General features: G+C 35.9%; 2 protein-coding genes across 3 annotated transcripts in view; one reads left to right on the top strand and one right to left on the bottom strand.

Moving 5' to 3' along the window:
* LOC132203676 (transcription factor GATA-4-like) overlaps positions 1 to 15,975 on the top strand; it is a 22,321-nt gene extending 6,346 nt beyond the window's left edge. The window contains exons 2-5 of one of the 2 annotated variants that reach the window (XM_059631596.1): positions 12,136 to 12,273; positions 12,749 to 12,912; positions 13,449 to 14,081; positions 14,457 to 15,975. In XM_059631596.1, coding sequence (XP_059487579.1) covers positions 12,143 to 12,273; positions 12,749 to 12,912; positions 13,449 to 14,081; positions 14,457 to 14,668 — 1,140 coding nt within the window. In that variant the 5' untranslated portion in view covers positions 12,136 to 12,142 and the 3' untranslated portion in view covers positions 14,669 to 15,975. The remainder of the gene's footprint in view (positions 1 to 12,135; positions 12,274 to 12,748; positions 12,913 to 13,448; positions 14,082 to 14,456) is intronic. The other variant, XM_059631597.1, reaches the window with a different exon arrangement.
* LOC132203675 (erythroid transcription factor-like) lies at positions 14,722 to 22,582 on the bottom strand. Its single transcript, XM_059631595.1, has 8 exons — positions 22,404 to 22,582; positions 18,636 to 19,119; positions 18,286 to 18,586; positions 17,514 to 17,761; positions 17,291 to 17,451; positions 16,629 to 16,878; positions 16,321 to 16,567; positions 14,722 to 15,746 (listed from the first exon to the last, which is right to left on the bottom strand). Exons 2-8 carry the CDS (start codon positions 19,117 to 19,119, stop codon positions 15,608 to 15,610), a joined length of 1,830 nt encoding a protein of 609 aa, XP_059487578.1. The 5' UTR covers positions 22,404 to 22,582; the 3' UTR covers positions 14,722 to 15,607.

Raw genomic sequence — 22,582 nt, 5'->3', positions numbered from 1 at the left:
TTAAAAAATGAAGTGCTTGATAAGCTTCAATCTGGCTTTCGTAAGTTACGCAGTACAACAACCGCTTTATTAAAAATCGCAGAAGATCTAAGAGTTTCAATGTTTAAAGGTGAAGTTACTCTCATGGTTTTCTTAGACTATTCAAAAGCATTTGACCTAGTTGACCACCGTCTTTTGCTACATAAGCTAGACCAATTAAATTTTTCAACGCCAGTCCTTAAATTTTTTGAGAGTTATTTACTAGGCCGCCAACATGCAATTAAAAACAGTGATGGCAATTTTTCGCAGTGGTGTAAAATTGAATGCGGCGTGCCCCAGGGATCGGTTCTTGGACCCCTTCTGTTCTCTTTATATACTCATGATTTACCGGCAGTTTTAAATAATAGATGCAAATATCATGTTTATGCGGATGACACTCAGTTATATCTCAGCTGCAAATCTAACAACGTTAACGAGTGCATACTAATTATGAATGATGTTTTAAAAGACATTGTTTCCTGGTCTGAAGCCAATGGGCTACAACTCAACCCGACTAAATCTCAAGCGATGTTTGTTTGCTCAGAACGGAATAGTGCTTTAATCGCTGAGACCAGGACTGCGAAATTGTACCTTAAGGATGTTGAAGTAAATTTTGTACATGAAGCTAAAAATCTTGGAGTAATGTTTGATAAAAATTTGTCGTGGAATGCGCAAGTGTCGCGGATTTCGCAAAAAGTGTACGGCACATTAAAGAGCATAGAAAAATTTAGAAATGTAACTCCCGAAAAAGTACGCATTAATTTGGTCAAGAGCTTAATATTACCTCACTTTGATTATTGTGACATTGTTTTTTGCAACTTGACATCTGCCCAGGTAAACAAATTGCAAGTGTTGCAGAACCATTTAATCCGCTATATTTATGATGTAAAAATCGGCCAAAATTTATCTCCGTTATATAAAAAATGTGAAATTTTAAAAATTGCTGATAGATATCAATTAAAAATTTTAGTGCAGACGCATAAAATTCTGTATAAAAATTGCCCGGAATACTTAAATGATTTTGTAACAACTATGTACGACGTTAACTTATTAGGGCGTACTAGAGCGCACCGTATGAAACTGCTCGCTCCATTTGTAAGTGTTGATGTTCCCGAAAACTGTTTCCAAGTGCAAAGCTACAGGTATTGGAATTTGTTACCACCAAACTTGTGTCTGAATGAAAATGTAAATTTTTTCAAGTCGACGCTGAAAAAGCAATTCATTGAGAAATATTAATGTTGTCTTTCTCTCTTATTTTAAATTTTTATTTTGTCATTATTATGGATGAGTTCATGTATGGGGCATAGTTGCCCTCAGTTTTTGAACCCAATAAACAAATTTCTGAAACTAAATTGATGCATCTCGTTTTTGGAAGAATTTGGCGATAGAGTGATGAATAATATATTTAAGTAAAAATAATTTTTCAATTATCTTAAGAATAAGTTATTAAGTTTCCTCTTCAGCTTTTTTTTAGCATTTATGCACTTCCTGGCCTTACTGCGTTTGGTTAGGTTTTTCAGCTCTAATGAGCATTTTTAATAAACAATGCTTTTGAATATTTGACAACGATATGGTCTTTTCTGAGCCTTTTATTCTATTTGAAGATGTTATATTGAGGAATTCTCTAATCATTCTCTCAAGAATCAGTGATTTCTATACATTGATGGTGAGGGAAGTTCGAGCTTTATCGACCGGGTTGTTCTCATGCTGCTGAATACTATTTTATTTTCCTTTCCGGGGGTGTTCTTTGCTTCTCCACCCCGGAATCACTGAGCAGCGTGTGTGCGCACGACTCTGGCTGATGAAATTCAAATGAGCTGAAAGGAAACTTTTTTAGAAGCATTGCGGAGAAAAATGTGGCTCGCTAATGCGATAGACTCATTTAGCGTCGTTCGTATTCATTGCACCTTCTTGTTTTTTTTTAGCCCCTAATTAATCGGAATTTTGTGCTTTAGTGTGGTCCGCGTGCGATGATTTGGTGCCTTTTATCACGAAAAGGGGTTAATTATTCATACACTTAGCAAGGGCGCACGTAATTCACATGCTGCAGAGGCATAGAAATGTTATTGATATAATCTATTTTTTAATGTTTAGCAACAATAGCCATTGCACTCATGCTACCTTTTTTTTATCTCATTGCAGTCGTTTCGAAGTTTGATTTTCATACCCAATCGAGGCTAATGGAGATGAGTAAAAATCCACAAATCGACCATTATAACATTTGGCAAGAAAATATTTTTCCTCTGATAGTTTAAAATGTATTTCGACTATCATTATTGTTGCAAAAAATATTTTTAAGGGAATAATTTTTTTGTTTAAAAAATTCGTAAATATAAAAATCCTTTTTCACGTGGATCTTTTTTGTTTCCCGGTGCACTTCAATCTAATTAAGTACTTTCAATTACACCAATTTATTCCATTCTGGCTTTGCATGCGCATGCTTTCAAGCAAATTGGCCCGCCGCTCATCATTTCTGTTTCGCTGATGGGATTCGCCTCGCAATTCTCGCTTTCTTTCCCTCTAAAAAAAACTCACCCGCCACCCGTGCACTGCTGTGATACGCCATAAAAAGGCCTGCGCGAGGAAAAAAGGAGCCCTGCCGCTTCCCCTTTGCCGATGAAATTAGACTTTGCGGGTCATGTTACAAAATAATTTATTTTATCATCGGGGCTGATAAAAAGGCACCGCCCTGTGTCACGCACGAGCGTCGATAAAATACACATAGCGGGTCGAGGCGGCGGCGGCGGCGGCGAGCTCTGAAAAATGCTCTTGGCCGCGGCCGCAGCCGCGCGCCGTCGCTCTCGCGGCTCGCCTTCTATCGCGCTCTTTGGTATTCACCTGGAATACATTTCCCTGACAATTACTAATTACCATGCATTGCTCGCAGAAAGCACACACACTCGCCGCGGGCTGTTCTTGAAAAAGTGCTGAGGTAAATTTTAAATTTAATTTTGGTGACAAATAAACAGCAACAATAATAATTATAATATTGTTAAATTTAAATCGCCTTTTTAATTCACTATCCTAGATTGATATTGCCTGAAAGTTAACATGTTTAAAAGTTACACAAAGTATATTATTTATAATATTTTTATAAAAATAGAGTTTATTATTTATATAAAATTTATATAAAATTTTTGTTTAATAAACGTTTTTTATAATCTATACTGTATATTTAATTTTAACTTTGATAAATTAGGGAATTTTTAAAAATAATTCATAAAAATGTAATGGAGTATACAAATATTGATATAAATTATAAATACAAACTCAATTAAAACTAAAATATTAAAATTTTTAAAATTAATCCTGCTTGGATATTGTTTGGTTTTTCCTGGAATTATTCAAAGATGAAGTTATAATAAATTATTTAACATGAATGAAGTTTTCAGAATAAAATTGAAATGAAGAGGGTTCAGAGGTCATAAGACAGGGTATACCTGAGAGTTGTGACATTATCTTATACAATTAATAACAATTATGCTGCATATAAGAAATTGTATAACATTCATAATTATTTCGTATTAATTTGAATTTCTGTGTTATTTCTATCACAATTTGATTTTTTTTTTAGTTTAATTTTTACCATGAAGTTATTTTATATTATTATTTCTAATTCATTTTAAGCTATATACCTAAGAAGTTAAACTGAAAAATTGAACCATTTCCGTAAATCTCTTCTATAAAATCGGAACGTTCGGTATTGATTTCTGGCTTCTGCAGTTAAATTGCAAAAACAAAATGTTGTCTGCTTAATTGTTCAAACAGCGTAACTTTTCAACATTCAGTAATGCACCTAAAATATAAACAATGAAAGAAAAAACGGTAATAAATACAGAAGAATCATTCTGAAATATTTATCAAAAGAACTCCATCAATAATTCTATTTAATTTTCATTAATTTTGTAAAGAAGAAAAGTCTCAAACCTGTTTCAAACGGGGGTTTTTCTGAACAATTCAATGTGAATGAAATTTTTTTTTTTGATCATTTGCATTTGACGGCTTAAAATTTTTCATACGTAATGCACTAGAGCGTAAAATATCAAGTTGTATTTTTGCGACTCTTATTAAGACTTCTTGTGAAAATGTTTACTGGTTTTCTTGCGTCATTAAGATTTATATGTTCAATTATGGGTCCTAAAATCATTATATCTTTGAAAGTGCTATTTAAATGGTTGCAGAATTTATCAGACAATATTTTGAGATGCATCCCTATTTTGGTAGGGATTTAAAATTTCAATGCCTATAAAATTAAATTCAGCACCAGCATTAATTTGTTGATTTTCTGGTTATTATAGGGGTAAAAAATCCGTTCAATGGCAGTTGAATAAATTTGAACACTTGATTAAAATTTCAAGTCTGTCAATCCAGTTTTTTTTAACAAAATTCATAAATTAAAAAGAACAGAGAAATAAGAAATAATAGGTTGCAAATAATAACACATAAAAACATTTTAACGGTGAGAAACATGGAGGGACTTTATTTAAAAAAAGCTTCATCACGGTGAGTGATCAAATTAATTGAGACGCTGCTTTCCACTGCGCTCCGACGTACGCAGCAGGATGGCCATTTTTATTTATTGTTTGTTCCCAATTCGGTTATAATTAGAAATGTAAATGGCGGCGCGCAACTCGCGCGCAGAAACGAGTTCTCTCGCGCGGTGTGTATAATAATTTTAAGCAACACCAAAATGATAATTCAATTATTAATGTGTGTTTCCTCGAATAAGACAATGTTATCTCCGGCGATATGCATTCATTGGTTTATGACAGCAGTTGCTTAAGGCTTAATTCAAAAGCTTATCACTTTTAATTGTGATTAGAGGAAATGCTGAATTATTATTGTAAGGCTTAGCGCGGTGAGAGCACCCTTATCGCCTTTCGAAAGTTTCTTTTTATTCCTCCTCTTAACAGTTAACCGTGCGGAATATTTTGATAATTTTGGTACAAAGAGAAAATCCCTTGCAATTGAGAAGAAAAGAAAGGTTTTCCCTCCGCAGCCTCCGACCCGAAAATTAAATAATGAGAGACGTTTCGTTGTTATAAATTAATGGCGTGAGCTTAATTTTTGCTGCTGGTTTTAAAATTGTAATTTACTCCTTGAAAAATAGCCCATTGTTACTTTTGACAGATTACAAACTGCTATAACTTCTGATGTGCTGATTTGCGAAATATTCAAGCTGCAGTGTAATTTTGGAAGACGAAAAATCTCTTTGTGGAAATTAAAATATTATAGCTAGTTAAAATTTTTTAAACTTAATTATCTTAAAGGAAGTTTGGTAACTTTTTAAAAATCTTATTTACAGACAAGAGACAAGTGATTATTATAAATTATTTTTAGCAAAATTTGAAGAGATTTCAATGTCTTTTGTCGGTTTTGTAAACAGTGGATTTTTTTTTTTTTTTTGGAATAGTATAAGAAAAGGGGTGGAAATTTAAAATTTCTGAACCCGTTCAGTCCTTTTGATAGGTCGCAAAAAGTTTAATATTAAATTTAAAAAATATTTTATATTAAAATATATTAACTTAACAAATTTTTATCATTTTTCCTTTAAATAATATGAATTCATAGTTTAACCTGTGCATTATGATAATATATTTATAAATTCTAAATAAATTAGAATGCTATATAGAGAAATAAAATTTCTCAAATCAAGGTAATGTATGTATTTAAAAAAATCTGATTCAATAATATTTATTTTTTGCTAATTTTTTATAAAGCTATTCACATCATCCCAATATATAGAATTCTAAGAATTGATACTCACTAGCCACAGACGTTTTCTAAAAGGGTATACAATTTAAATGGTATTAGTGATCCAAAATATAAATTAAAGTTTAAAAACAAAAAGCACCTGTGGACATCAAGAAAACTAGTTTCGAAGACCAACTGCTGAGCGCGTTCCTGGCGGCAATAAAATTAATTTTCATTAATTATTGTCTCACCTGTTTTGTTCTCTGTCGAATCGGTTTAAACGAATTCCGCTTTTTGGCCGCTTTTCGAATTGGTCGTGTGTGTGATTTAAATTTAATTAACGTTAACAAACTGGCGCGATACTCTCCACTTCCCGCGCGGGACCAAAAACAGGTGCTGTTTTATTTAATTGGACATTAGAAAAACCAACGGCACCCGAACAAAAAATAATTGCATTAATTCGAAACTGCGCTCGTTATTGTTGACAAGTCAAACTACACATAATTGTATGTTTGCCCTGGTGTTTCCTCTTTATGCTAATGCGCAAGCAAACAATGTGAAAATTGTATCCTAGCCGATCCGAAAAGCACGACCTCTCGCGCACAATTAACATCCCAAATTTATTTTCCTCTAATTTTATTGCCCTTTTTACTGCCCACCCATCAATCTTTCAGTCAATATAAAAAGTGTAAAAAATACTTGCACACATAGAGGGAAATGACTGAAGTAAAAAGATTTGATGTTTTTAGAAATTGCTGTAAATTCTTAATTATTTTATATAAATTACAATTTTGTATTTGTTTTCAGTTTGGATTATTTTCAATATTGTAAATGACGAATTATCAAAACAGTGTGAAAAATGTTTTTTTATAGAGTGTCTGGGTAAAAATTGTACATCAGAATAAATAGATATTATGACCACTATAGCTAAAATTTGTAAAAAATTCAAGCAATGTTTTTCATTGTTCATATTTTTCATACAAATGGAATCTTATTAATGATTCAAACACCCTAAAAAATACAAATTAAATAAATTTAAATCAAAAGAGGCTTTTCAATTAGAGCTTTTTTGTGATCAAAAGATTTTAATTATTTCAGATAAATTGTATAGGTTATAGATTAATATCTATTAAACATTCAACTGATATTAATATTTTTATGAATTTTTATGCCTAAAAGGAACCAAAAATTTATTATTATAAAAACTGATGAAAAAATTTTTTTATTACAAAATTTAGATAAATCCGTTGTTAAATTTTATAGGAAACAAGTTTTTTTTACAGTCACTTTCAAACACCCTTTGAGATAGCCAAAGATCATAATTTTCTTCTCTCTTTTGTTTTGAGTTGTAAATTCTTGATAATTTTATTGACCAACTCTCGCAATGTCCTTTAGCTTTTCGCTGGTGCTCGGTCGTTTTTCTCTGTGGAAGCGCGTCTGCTTTCAGCACGTTTTCGCGCGCGCATATAATCAATGGCACATAAAGAATTTTTTAACAACACTTAAAAATTATTGGACGGCTAGATCTGAAAAGTGTACTCAGGGAAGCCTAATGGTCCAAGGTATACCACTCCTCGCTATATATCGTCGCGGCGGCGGCGGCGGCGCGCAGCGTCATGTGAAGAATCTAAAACATGGTAAGCTACTTATGTGGATGACATCAAACTTTTAACGCCGATCTCTTAACTTATAAGACACTCCTCTGCCTCCTTGTTTCAATGACTTTATTTCTTTTTTCGTTCCCTTTCAATAAATCAATATCTCGCCGCGCGATGAAAATAAAAGAGAGAGAGAGAAAGAAAGACGCACCAACCGCGCCTGCTGCTACTCCTTGCGTGTTGGTTATAAATTTTCTTTTTTCTCGAACAATATTGGCATGTTATTGCGGATTTTTTCCTTACTTACAAACAGGGTCACAGTTGTATAGGCATATATGTGTGTAAATGGTTTGAAGGCCGCATCACTTTGTTCAATGTTTCTCTATTATATACAGACATTTCCACTCTATAAGGATAAATTTAATGTGCGGTTGAAAAAGAGGACTGCTTTTATGTCAGAAAGGAAAACGCTAAAAAACTATTTATGGACATGGACCAAATGTAAGAAACAAATTTACTTAAAGCGACAAAAAAATCTAATTAAATATGATTACTGCAATGCCAGCAGGCGGGGTAAGTTTTTTTTCTATATTTTGTTGCACTTTTACGGTCTAAAACCAGTTGAGACTTTTTTGGGTATCAGTATTGGTTTGGAATCAAATTAGTGTCAAATATTATTTATAAGATCTATTTATTCTTCGCAAATCAAGTAATAAATGAGAAAAAACATCTTTTTATGTTTTGAACACATTTAATGTTTATTATTTAAATTTTGGGGCAGGGATTGCAAGTTCTACATCTATCAATTAATTATATATTTTTTTTTAATTAGAAGAAAGCCCTGTAACTGTTATGGCAAAATAATTTTGAATTTGAAACTCTGAAATTTAATAAAATTAATTTATGGAAACAACTTTTTTATAAAAAATAAAATTTTATGCATTGATTAAAATGACGTGTTTTGTTAAAAAAATAGTTACAAAATTTCATTAAATTTAACTTTTTTTATTTCTTATTTTATCACTGTTAATGTTATGTGATCGTGATCATTTAAAATGATTCATTTTGAAGTGAGAACAATATCAAAATTATAATCCTATAGATGCCGATCTACAACTCAATTCGGTGCAAAATTTCCGTCCGCGTTATGAGGGATAGAATGAAAAAGTGCAAAGTACACAAGTTATAGGCAGGTCTGATAGCGATCGGCTCGTTTTTAATTAAAACGTCATCTATAATTATGAGAAGCGCGGAAGCCGACACGCGGAGTAGAAAATTACGAGCACACAAATAAACACACATATATGCGGGGAACAAATTTATATAGAAATTAAGCACGCGGGCAGCAGGCCGAAATAATAAATAAAACACGCGGACAATATTTTTGTGCTGTTACACTTTGCCGCTTCTCGTCGGCGCGCCGAGCCGCTGCTTCTCTTTTGATACACATCTGCGGTCGTAAAAGTAGTCTGATTGAATAAGTATGTAGCTCTAAAGCCTTTTTTGTGTTCTATTAAAAGGTTCGGGAAACAAGATCGGCTCTCCTTTCTTATATATTCCATTGATTCTCTCTAAAAGCTGCGCTCTCGGGACCAAATTAAAAATCCCGAGAGTGAAATTTTCATAAGGAAAAAATAAAAAGAGTAAAATAAAAAATACTCGCGGCACAAAAAGGGAATAGAGGCGCCGCGCGCTCTGCTCTCTCTCATTGATGGAGTTGAATATAATTCCGGCGACTGTTTGTCGCCAAAGCTCGTAGACAGGGCTTGTAAGACATGTTTCACCGACGGTCCCAACCCTTAAAATGCCTTCGAAATTCTTCTCTCTCTCCGAATATATACCTGAAGAGAGACTTGACTGACAAACACTCACTCAGGTTGAGAGTGGCCTGAGATTTCGCAACTCGTCTCTCGCACCTCGATCTTCCTCTCTTGGCTTTTTGTAAATTTAATTTTATTCCATTCGCTCTTTCTTTCTCTCGCCGGCCGCTAGATTTATATTCACGTTTGTTTGTTTGAAATGCCCGCCTCTGCAGCACCTTTCCGTCCTCTCTCGTTTTCTCGAGCTGTGCAAAGTACAGCGCGGCGCCGCGTCTTTGATTCTTTCATCTGCTAATTGAGCCCGCGATCAAAACCAACGAACGCCCTTTTTGCTCTGCTCTCTCGCGCTAATTTCCTCTTTGATTTGTGATTTGATCCAACAGCTCGTCTCACCGCCCATTCTAAAATTAATTTGCCTTATAGCTTATGGCCTTCAAAAACAAATATTGTCACAATCAAATTAATGTAATTTTATTTTAATTTTAAATGTCAGTTTCTGTTAATCATACTTTTTCGCAATCAATTATGTTCTTGTTAATTATTAGTTATTAGTAACCTTTATTTTTTTATCTCTTAAACAAAATTTAACAACTTATAGTCTTCATTTGATATATTTTATGCAAGCACTGGATGCAGTGTCTTAGAGAAATACTCTTAAAAAATGATGTCACATACTTAAATATCCATGTGATATTTTTAATAATTTTTTTGACAAATATTTTTAATATTTACTTAATAAAATAAATTATTTAATGTGATTTAATGTTTTAAACTAGGGAAAAAATGAAAAAAAAATTAAATTAATTTGTTGTAAAACATTTTAAATACCTTATTATATAAATTTTAAAATTAAGATGAACAAATAAAATATCAAGTTTCTTACAATACCACTAATTCAACAAAACCATTTTGCAGTTATGTTTGGTACAGATTTTTAAACAGTGTGAAATGAAAGTAAACAATAATATTTGTTTATATGTTCTTTAACATAATTGCGCTTCAATTAGGCTTTATTAGGCTCATAATTTTGCTACGTCAATTTGTTTAAAATTTATCATTTTTTTTTAAGCATCTGCTTCAATATAATATAATATATTGTATAACATTTATGTCACTTTTCTCTCTCTCTGCATCCTTTTATAATTTGTCAACCTCTCAAAGTTTGGTCTGCTACCTCATCGCTCTCGCGGCACAAAAAGCCTGGTGACAACCAGTTAAAGGTTTTTCGTGTGTACTACCTTTTTCGCTTTTCTCGCGGCGTCGCACACAAAAAGCGTTACTTTTTTGTTCCTTTCATCCGCCGGTCGGCGACTCGTCCGTCAGATTCAGGTAGTGCGGAGAAATAAATAAAAATATCAGCCGCTCGCGCGAGTTGAGAGATAAGCGGCAAATAACTCTGTCGACGCGCGCGACTCTCTTTTCAGCAGCAGGTGCATTATTATTTTTATTTTTTAATAAAACGGCAAATCCGGTCGGGCTATTCAATTTCATTTTTTATAAATATTGATTTGATAATCTCACAATAATGGTTTTGGAACAAGAGCAGCGGATAATTGTTCACGGTCTCTCCTCTCTGTTTTCACCAAAACATCAATTTATTTGCGGCCGCGGGCTGAAAAATTGTGACCACCTGTCCCTCCGCCCGACTCGCTCTCCTTTAATTGAATTTCGCTGTCGATTAGCATCAGCGCCGGTTTGTGTGTTTCGGCCAGACTAATTTTTCCCCAAATGCACTCGCTTTTATCGCCGCAATAAATTTATACCCTGTGCGACTCCAGCGCGCGTCCATCTGCCCTTTCACTCTTCTTTATTTGTTCAAATATTTATTTAATGGGACAATTTGCTTTGACTTAAAAATAAGCAAAAAAATTAATGAATAAAAATAAAAAATAAAATAGATGATACGGGAATAATTATTTATGAAAAATTGGTTATGCTTTATGCTAAATCAGGATGATTATCATTCAATTTCCTATTTCCTGAATTATAATTATATAAGAACATAATCCAATTTAGTTTTATTTCTTCTATGTTACTTTGGCAACAAAGGTGATCTTTTTTTATCTAAATTTTGCGTTTAAGGCTGTTTTCATTTTCTTGGGAAATTTTTAAATTAAGGTATTTTTGGCAAAATTTAATAATTGAAAATATATAATAAGTTAAGTGATTTTTCATCATATACAATCACATAGGTGTTACTAGGTGATCCTAAAACCTTACATTTAAATTAAAAAATTGTTTAAATTGGCTTATTGATTTTGTTTTTATTCAACAAATAAATAAATAAAATGTTCCATAATTTAGCCTTCTCGATAATATACATTATTATTTCTTATTATCATAAACTGCAACAATTTGATGATAGTGAGTCATTATACGTTAATATGTGCAGTTGACTGCTCTTCTTAATCAAGTTTAACTTGAAATAAATTTTGTAACTATTATTAAAAATTATATTTAGGTCGCAACATAAGTTATATAAAATAGCAATGATTATAATTTTACAGGGTATTCAAATAAATTTTAAATTAAATTTAATATTTTTATTAAAATATTATGACTATAAAAAATAATGCACAGGAAATATAATATATATTAAAATGCAATTTACATTTAATCTTATTAATTAAAACTAATATATTACAATTTACCTACCTTTCTTTCTCTCTTTGACAGTTAAGATCATCGATTTTTATTCAGTTTTATTTAATATTTTTTTATTACTCATGTATTTTATTTTAATTGATTTCTTACATATTGTTGATTGAGATTTTTTTCAAAAAATCAAATATTTCAATTTATGCTCCAGCTAAATAAATGTTCAATGGGTGTCACAATTTGCTTCGTGGGCGATGCCCGTTATTGAAGCGGGAAACAAATCAAACCGGCCGAGATTTCCATTGATCTCCGGCGCGGTCGGTTTGCCTTTATGTACATATCAATTGCAATTGCGCGTGAAATAGAGCAAAAATAACACTGGTCGGCTTATGTTGGTTGGTTTGCAGGAGGAAAATGTTCGTGTCGCCGAACGAGGCGGGTTGCCCGACGACGTACGGCTCCAACAGCATTTCCAGCGCGAGCGCGACCCACTCGTCGTACCTGTCTTCGGGCCCTGTGTATGTGCCTACGACCAGAGTGGCCGGGTCAGTCTCCAGCTCTCTCATATATACGTAGAAATACGCCCGCCTGCTCTTTATTCGCGAGCAACATTTATTTATTTTCGCCAACATCAAACCGAGTGCCTCATAAATCTCGTTCCGCGTGCATCATTTCAACCAGTTGATGAAATAAACAAATTCCTCTCGTCCTAAAATTTATTTTCATTCATTTTCAACATATAATCCTTTTTTTTAATTCTTTTATTAATAATTTTCTCTAAAATTTTAAAATTTACTGATCAACTCCCTTTGATTAAAGACGAGAAATTGGATAGATCCCGGATCTGAATGAGTCACCCACCTGGCCCAAAAAGATAAAAGTGCTCTTCCCGAGGCATCTTTTTTGTTTCTTATTTTTTTCGTTGTGTGTTTATTTGGCGCGGCAGCTTCTTCTTTCATTGACAAAGGCGGCGCTCCGAGATACTTATCGCGCCCAATAAATTTTCTTTTTATACGACAGGTACGGAGGGTCGTCGGTGAGCAGCGTGTCCAGCCATCACCACCACTACCCCCAAAACCACCACCACCACACCCCGTTCCTGCAGCACCACAACGCCGACTCGCCCCAACAGTGTTTGCCGACCGTGGCCACCGCTCTTCAACAAATGCACGCAGACAAAATTGGTAAGTCTCCTCACAAATATTCATTCGAATTTTTTTAATATTGTTTGTAAATACAATTCTTATGTCATGTATGGGACAGGATTAATGTTTAAAACATTTTATTGATCAAGTTAAGCTATTTTAAGAATTACATGTAACAATTAAGTTTTTAGGTTAGCATGTTTTTTTTCTTTTTAAGTGTAAGAAAAATATTAATTTATTTTATTTGAATTTTTTAATTTTATACTACTCTTATGTGTAAATATGAAATTTGATGACAATCATTCTGAAAAAAAAATATTCGAAATTAAATAAAAACTGGCTTGTAAAACAAAACACAAAAGCAACACTCAATTTCAAATTTCAATTCTTTGATTTTTTTTTCTGCTATATAAGAAGACGTGAAATTTTAAAATAAAATCGATGATATCATAATCAATTCCTGAAACTATACTTTCGTGTTAAGCGATTTTTATTATTTTTTTTAAACTAGAAAAAAAATCAAATAGAAAGTGAATTAAATAAAAATAACATTTTCCACTTTCAAATGTCCACAGGCTGGAATGCCGGTGGCCAGGAGTGTCAGTCGTTGACCTCTGGCCCGTCGACGCCGATCCAGTCGAGCAGCGGCGCCTACCCCAGTCCGTACTACCCAACCCCTTCGGTGATGAGTGCGATGGCGGCCGCGGCCGCCGGCTGGCGATACGATCCTGCCAACTTTGTCCCGGTCAGTTCATACGACCAGATGGACTACCCGTTCGCCGAGGGGCGCGAGTGTGTCAACTGCGGCGCCATTTCAACGCCGCTGTGGCGCCGGGACGGCACCGGCCACTACCTGTGCAACGCGTGTGGCCTGTACCACAAGATGAACGGCATGAATCGGCCGCTGGTGAAGCCGTCGAAGCGGCTGACGGCGTCGCGCCGCCTCGGCCTCAGCTGCACCAACTGCGGCACCAGGGCGACCACCCTGTGGCGGCGCAACAACGAGGGTGAGCCCGTGTGCAACGCGTGTGGCCTCTACTTCAAACTGCACGGCGTTCGGCGACCCCTGGCCATGCGCAAGGACGGCATCCAGACGCGCAAACGCAAACCAAAGAACTCGGCCCTCGCCGGACAGCAGCATTTTGCACAGGACAAGGCCAAGTGTCGTGACGAGGATAAGTCAACCTCGTCCTCCTCAACCCCTATTGGTGAGTTGTTAAATTTAATTTTTGATTTATTGAATACATCACTTTTATATTGGAAAATAAAAATTATGTATCTAAAAACAAGTTTTATCAACTGGCTAGTAATTAAAATTAATTTCCTGAAAATAATTAGGAAGGGCTAGAATCAGCTAGAATAAAAAATGGATATTTGGATATTTTTATCAAATGAAAAAACATATTTTATTATTAAGTTGCTTAAATCATATTAAAATTGTATTTTTAAATTGCGTTGATAAAAAGAAGATAAAATCTATTCGCAAGAATTGTAATAGTCAATTTTGGTAAATATCACATATGTATCAATAAATTGTATGCATCCATTAAATTTCACGATTTCAAAATCCTTCCTTGTTGCAGGAAAGCCCCTACTGAGCAGCAGCAGCATCAAAAGTGAGCCTCACGACTCTGGCTACGGCCACGGCAGTTCACGCGACCTTTCGTCGCACCACAAGCCTGGCGGTCACCCTGAAATGGCCTATCACCACCCTCACCACCACCTCTTCGGCCTAGACTCGACCCAAAATTACGCCATGAACGTGGCGATGAGCAAAGTCATGGCCAACAGCTGAACTTTATTTCGGAATAGTGAGTAAGAAAGTTAAAGAAAAGCGTGCGGTTTTGTGAGCGAAAGCAGAGTTTATTTTATTTATATGCGATGATATATATTATAATAATTATACATCTCTCTCAAGTCTGATTTTATATTTGTAAAAATTGCGTACATGTGTGTATGATTTCCGGTTTAATTTATGTATCACTGTGCAATTATCTCCATTGTGTATAAAAAAAAAACATCAAATAATTAGGATTTATGTGGCATTTAGGGCCCACTTAAGATTTGACTTCGTCTCTGCTGGTCAAGTAAAGCTTAGACTAAACAACTAGCAAACCATTTTTGGCAAGAGTTATAATAAAAATGGAACAATCAACAACCAGAGCCACCACAGGTGGAATGACTTTTGCGGTTCTTTCACTAGATGACTACTCGTAATTAAGTTGTACACACGACAGTGGCCTTTTACGTAATTAAGTTTCAGGCCCACTTCTTTTCTTTGGCTCTGATCAGACGAGACCAGTAAAAAAATAACGTCTATAATGCAACACAAACGCACACCAATACTTTTAAAATTACGCAACAAAAACACATTTCTTCTTCATAGTCTTAATTTTTAAGGAAAACTACTTAAACTTTACGATGGCCCTGTAGAAGTCTCTCAAATTTATTAGGTTTATGTAATACTCAAGCGCCGTGCTCTCTGTGTTTAATTTTGTCTTAAAATGTCATGATCAAGATTTATATAATAAGCTCTCCTCCGATTCAAACTTTTGTGCATTTGCCTGGCATTTATGCTGTTCCGCTCAGCATTGATGAATTCAAATTGCCTACGTTTCAGGCATCTTCTTTCCAACTCGAATAATTGTAATTTTGTTGATTTTTAATAAAATGTGATGATTTCGTGGAGCAAAACCGAGTTGTGGCAAGAATTAATCATGTATTGAAGTCTCCTTTAGTTGCGGGCTCCTTGCTGGCAAAACGCGCTCATGATGGCGTTCATGTGGTCCTCTTCGGAGGAGGCGACCACCGTCCCCGGCTGGGGCTCGTCGCAAGGGCGCATCTGCTGCTGGATGGGCTCCAACGGGGGCACACTAGGTGCACAAAAACACACTCATTAGTACAGTAAACGAAGCAAAATATAATCTTAAAATATAAATCAGAAATGTTAATTTTCTTGTAGCACACACTGATTTTGTAAAATTTTAATAGAATGAAATAAATTATTTGGTTAGATAATGGCAATATTATGAATTACAAGGACGATTTGTTACGGACTGTGAACACTGGAAGATATTGAATAAAATTTGATTAAGATGTTCATTAACGGGTTTCTTATATTTTTAATTTTATCAAATACTTCAACATTTCAGATGCAAGCATATTGGAGACACGTGATGAATTTAAGAACAAAATAATAATTTAATTCATTTTGGGGCAAGCAAAATTATTTTAAATTTCTGAAAATACAGTATCACAATAATTTTTGTAAAAAAGCAATTAAAAAATTATTAAAAATATTTTAGTAGAGAAAAAATAAATATTTCAATTAATTTTAAAATTTAAAAAATAAAATGAATAATGTATATTTTTAATTTAAAAATAAAAATTAAGAAAATTATGAAAATAAAGTAATTTATTATAATTATTTTGTTTGTTTTAACTTACTTTGCTATATGTCTGCTAAGAATGGAACTTGAAGGTAGTTGAATGGGCGAGGTTGGTGCGGTTAGGTTTTGCGACGGTGACCTCGGCAGCCCCTGCAACGACTGCATGTCCACCAGCTCTCCTGTGGGAACCACGTTGTACATGTTGATGTGGCCGTGGACGTTTTCCCGCGCGTCCTGCATGTCGACGGCCATCAGGACGCGACTTGAGCTGGCCGCTTCCATAGATCCCTGCATTCCCTGGTAATCTGCAAAATTTGAAAAATTTTCGTGACATATTTACATTTTTTTTTAAATAAATTTAATTACAGGGGTGGCTGTCTGACTTGAGGCTGCTGGTGCCGTTGGAACAACTGCTCTGGCTCTTTGGTTTGCGCTTTCGGGTTTGGATACCGTCCTTTTTCATGCTCAATGGTCGGTTGACGCTGTGCAGTTTATAGTAGAGACCGCAAGCGTTGCACACTGGCTCGCCATTGTTGTTGCGCCGCCACAGGGTGGTCGTCGTCGTTTGGCAATTTGCGCAGGTCACTCCACTGCGTCGACCCGCAGAGGATGGTTGCTACAATTTAGGAACGATGCAAATTTTAAAACAGATCATAAATGAATATTGTTATTAAAAAGCATAGATTTAATCTACAGACAAAATATTAAATAATAAATAGGAAAGATTATTCATATTTCTATGCACTATTTATTGATTCGCAGGAGCACAAATTATGGCAGCAATATAAATAAAAAAAATCAATCAAATTAAATAATTAAAAGCTCAATTTTAAATTTGCCACAATATCCCTTTTGGATCTCTTACTTAAAAGTGCTTTCTTTGCTCAGTAAATTATAAAATTGTAATGAATCCCAATATTTTATCATTTTGAAGAACTGGATGTAGATATTTGAAGTTTCTTCAATAATTTATTACGTTCAAGTATTGAATAAAAAAGCTATAAATAAGTTTTTTGTTATTCATTTACCCCTGATTTCTTTTGCTGCTGCCTTGCCGGCGGACGATTCATCCCGTTCATTTTGGTGTACAACCCGCACGCATTACATAGGTAGTGGCCCGTGTCATCCCTCCGCCAAAGGGGTGTGTTACTCGCGCCACAGTTGACACACTCCTTGTTCCCCTCCGCATCTATTAAGAATAAAGAGAAAATTAATAAAGATATTTATAAATTTTAATTTTTTTCTTCTGACTCGCATCATAGATGTCTTCCTGAAGGGCCCACGACTGAGGGTGCGAGGAGGGAGGGGTAAGTTGGGTTCCAAGGGTGCCGTATGCGATGGGGTCACTGGGTGAGCGCAGCTCCACCGTGGTGTCCACGGGCAGCGTCAGAGGCTGATGGTGGTGCGAGTAAACTCCCGTGGTTGGGGTGGTCGAGTACTCGATGAGCCCACCAGGGTTGTTGGACGACGGGTAATAGTATTCAGTGGTAACAATAGTCCTGGGACAAAAAATAAATTTGGATCGTAAATATGATAATAGTTTCTATTGCTGTTTATTAATACACATTTTTACAATCACATTTACAATTTAAAGCATAATTATATATATGTAAATATTTTCTGAGATTAAAACGGAAAAATAAATATGCTAGCAAAAATTTTCTAATAAATGAAAGATAAAAGAAGAAACATTAATTTTATGATCTATAAACTCCAATAATTAGCAGAAAAAAACATTTGTGGCTCACCCAAAAACTGAATTGCATTTTTAATGCTATGAAATCGCAATTCAAAGGAAGATTTAAATTTTAATATTTAAGAAGCTCAAAATATCTTTTTAACAATCAAAGGTGTTATTTAAAAATTATTTTATTAATTGAATTGAATTTTTTTATAATATAACATTAATTATAAAAATAAAACATAATTGTAAAAACGAAGTAAAAAAAAAAAAAATACAATTGTGGTATTATTTTTTTTAAAATATAATTAAAATTACTGTTTTTAAACAAAAAAATCATACCTGTTAAAATTGCCATACTGTGGATCTTCATAAGACAGGGCCGAGTCATAGTGCAAAATTTTTGATCCAGCGGTCGCCGAACCGAGGGTGGGGTTGTTCTTGACGTAGATGGAATCACTTTTGGGGTAGCTGGGGAAAAATCCGGCGCTCGGGTACTGGTGGGGCGGCGACGTCGAGTACTGAGGGTGGTTCTGCAAGTGCACCGGCTCCAGGGTGGCGTAGGTGTTGCAGCTGTTGATCATGTTCGCCCCCGAGTGCGGACTCGGCGCCTGGTGAAGTTCTGCAAAAAAATGACCCCGACCTGATTTTTTAACTTTTTAATCAACAAACGCGCTGCGTGTCATAATTACCCGCTTCCTCCTGGTGGTACTTGAGTTCGTCGTAGGGCAGCAGGTTGGGCATGACCTTGAGCCCGCGGTGTTGCTGCGACTGGTGGTACTCAGGGGAGGCCTGTTGTTGGTGGTTGCCGGCCTCCAGTTCTCCGGCCACCTCCAGGGTGTGCAGCTCGGCCGTCGGCGGCGAAGGCGGAGTTTTTTCCTTGACCTCGGTTTCGGTCAGGATGACCTGTTGTTCCTCGACGTGGTGATCCTCGTAGACGATCTTGTTGTCTTCAGGAGTGTGGGGCGTTTGGAGAAGACAGGCGATGGCCTTCTGATCCTCGTCATGCGGGGGTTGCTCCGCCCACCCTTCGGAAGCCGCGGGTGCCGGAGCTTCAGGGTGGGGTGAACCTTCTAACTTTTCAGCCGTTGTGTTCGGGAAATCGTGGCCGTTGGCCTCGGCTTTGACAGCCTCAGAAGGAGGAAACGGTGTCTCAAGGCTCTTCATTTGCTCCATCTGAAAATAATAAAATATGAAAAATTATTAAGAAAATAAATTATAATCTCTAAAAACAAATTTTTTAAATGAAATAAAATTTTTAAAAAAATAATCCACTTTGAAACTAAAATTATAAAATATGAAAATTTTGGTAAAAATCAGTCGAGGAAATACTTGTCAAAATTGCAAATCCCCTAACACACTACTCTAGACTAAGGCACGTGGTTTTTCGCCTCATTCAGAGAGCGTCGTCGTCGATCTGATGACGCGCGGCAAGAGGAGTGTGTCCGACCGTCAGGGCGTCACACCATCCCAAAAAGGCAAATAGAGAAAAAGAGTGCGCGCTCACTCACTCAACGGATGTTATACAATATATTTCGAGAATGTGGAAGTGCGGCACAGAATAAACGATGTGTTCCTAACACATAGATGACGAGTGCACAGGTAGTTCCTCTCGTCCGCCAGCACTGCTTTTCTTGTATGTCCGCCACTTTCCCTCGCTCCGCACGCATCCTTGTTGTTTTTACCTCATTTTTCGCCACTCGCGTTTGCGAAGAGCTAGGCTCCGCCAGAGCAAATAACTTTTATTGGAGCACTTGCTTGCCACACGGCAACGTGGATTTTCTGCAGCGTGCGACAATAAAACGCATTTTCTCACTCCTTACTTGGAATTCTTGGTTTTTTTAAAGATCATTTTTTTTTCAAGCGAGAGTGCAAGATTATTAGATCACGTTTAATTGCAACTCGTGGCACTCTATTATGAGCGTCCCCGCTCGCTGATAAAATTTAGCGCCAAAAACGGGTCCGAGATAATTGCCATTAGTCATTCCAAGTGAAAATAATGCAGGCCAAATGGAAAAAAATGTTTCTGTTCTGATATCTCATAAGAACAATCAATGAAGTGTTATTTAAGATTTATTTGATTAAATTAAATAGTTGCATTTCTAAAGAGAACCAGCAATATTGTTTTTCAGTGTCTCAACAGTCGGTAGACGCGATTTTTACTTAGAGTTATGCAACCTGCTCGACGTCTGTGTGTAGAGGAGCTGTACTTTTAGGGAAACGGAGTTCTCTTGAGATCAATAAACCACACGAAAAGGAATAAAGTGGCTAATAAATTTAATAAAACAAAAATTTAGATTTTAAAGTACCGAATAAAAGCAATATTAAATAATGAAAGTATTTACCAAGCGTTAAAATCACTTTTTGAAATTTTAGACTTTATAAGGAATTTATGACGGGAAAATGATTAAAAAGTCTAAGAAGGTCGGAACTGATAAGAATTGGCTTATTTTTAGAGAATCCGAACATTTGGTAAAACTTCGCGTATTCTGCTTTGATGATAGAAATAAAATTATTCCAGCCTTCTTTTTATCAATTTTCCACACTTGCTTTCAAGCTAGTACAAAATATTTCAGCTTTTAACTTAACTCTGATTGATTATGTGAATTAGCATTGATGGAGATTAAAAGCACATTATTTTGTTAATTTCCTCGAGAAATCGCGATAATTCGGCAGCGAAAACAGCCTGATTTGATATACACAGCGCTTGCATACTCACTTTAGGTGAGGGGCTCTTTATCCAGTGAGGTGGCACCTACTATTGGTGATCGGCATTATCTGCCATTATCTTGGCACTCTCAATAACTCACCTCACTTTCTCATCTTCAAGACCAGACTGTGATTATCAATACGATCGCGCATCCTCGCGCGTTTGTGGGACGCGACTGCCGCGGCGGCCCTGCGCTGGCCACCCCTCTCCAATCATTACTACTCTGACGCCCAATAAAATAAATAGGGCCTCTCGCCAGGCATGCTCACAAGAGAAAATCAATCATCCCTGTGCCCCCGAAAAACGGACAACGTTGCATTTGGGGTTTTCCCAGATGTTAAAAACGTGAGGATAAAATTGATTCGTAAAAAAACCGGGTTTCTAAAAGCGTTCACAAAAAGTCTTTGAAAGAAATAATCATGCTTGTTTATTCTATCCAAAAATAAATATTGTTCGTAAGTTTACAATTCGCTAAAAAAAATTAATTGCTTAGCGCAATTCTAGAATACCATAAAAATATAAATTCCATTAATAAATTGCCCTTAATCCAAACTGAAATAAATACACACTCGTTTTGCAACCAATTATTATAATCAAAGATCACGCGATGAATTCGGGAGAAAAATTTAATCGAGTCGTGCAAAGATTTTCATGAAATTCAAATCGATTATTAATAAATTAAAAATAGATCAACTTTTAGTGAATTTACTCTTTGAAATGTTTTTTCTCTCTCTAATTTTGTGTAAATTTTTATTATATATATACATTTTATTCTCTGTTTGTCTGATTGTGAAAACGTGTGCAAGTTTTGATAAGAGTACTCAAAAACGTTTAAAAGATATAAATCAACTTCTAGACTCTTTACAACTCCGTCACGAACCAAAATGGCTAATCAAATTCGTCGCGTTCGGTGTCGTCTTGATTGACAACGCGCATTTTATCGCCAGAATAAGCGGCGGCGATCGCGATTTCTAAACACAGAAAGAGATAAAGAAACACTCTTGAAAGGCTGTTGAAAATACATGAGACACACGCACGTTCGCAGGTTTCTAATTTGACAAGACCTTGCTCCCAAAAGTCAAATAAGAAAAAAAGAAGAAAAACACTTCAGCCCTCCAATCGATTGATTGATTGATTGGTGCATCAAAAGCTAAATAATTCAAACTGTTCAATTTTTTCTCTTATGAGTTTTTAAGAAATTCGTTTCTTAGTCTTGTATTTGCTAGTTCGCTTTAGATCGAATTGAAACTTTTATCAGATTCCAATAAAACGATAGTGAGCATAGATTCGAAGAAAGAGCGGAGCATTATTATTTTGTAGAGATTTCCACAAAGCGTCCTGATATGACTTTGGAAAAACATCCGCTTTTGACTATCTTGTGATTATCAAACCGAATCTCGGGGGCTAATAAAAATTCGAAAATCGGCTGAGCAATAATCAGAAGGTGGTGTCCGATAACATCCTCGAAAAGCCGTGTCGGCGGGCGAGAGCGAGTGGCGAATTCGCGCGCGGGGAGAGCGCTCGGCGCCGCGCGCGCGATAAAAGTACCCGCGTTCCTAATCATAAATTGCACATTTAAAAAAGTAAAATTTATCTATATTATGAATAAGATATAGTCTCTGCGTATAGGAGTATATAGATAAAAGATAGGAGGTCATAGCAGATAAGACACAAACACAGCTATCTGCGTACAAAGAAGAGAACATTTGGCTGCCGAGCGACAACTATCAGACACAATCACGCCGGGAACCTGCCATTCTGCGCCACGGCCGCTATCCACCGCCGAATTCGGGCCCAGCACCGGTCCCACACGGGCCCCGTCAGCGACCAGCGTCGGGTGAGTCGCCGAGAAGCTTTTTCTACCTGTCTCCGGAGCCGACTGCCGCGGGGGAGCGCCGCTGATGCTCACCGCGACAGAACCAGCGCTCG

Source organism: Neocloeon triangulifer, unplaced genomic scaffold (assembly GCF_031216515.1).
Source record: "Neocloeon triangulifer isolate White Clay Creek 2 clone unplaced genomic scaffold, ASM3121651v1 ptg000017l, whole genome shotgun sequence".
Classification (NCBI taxonomy): domain Eukaryota; kingdom Metazoa; phylum Arthropoda; class Insecta; order Ephemeroptera; family Baetidae; genus Neocloeon; species Neocloeon triangulifer.
Note: the sequence above shows the minus strand (reverse complement) of the source record. Positions and strands in the feature narration are given on the sequence as shown.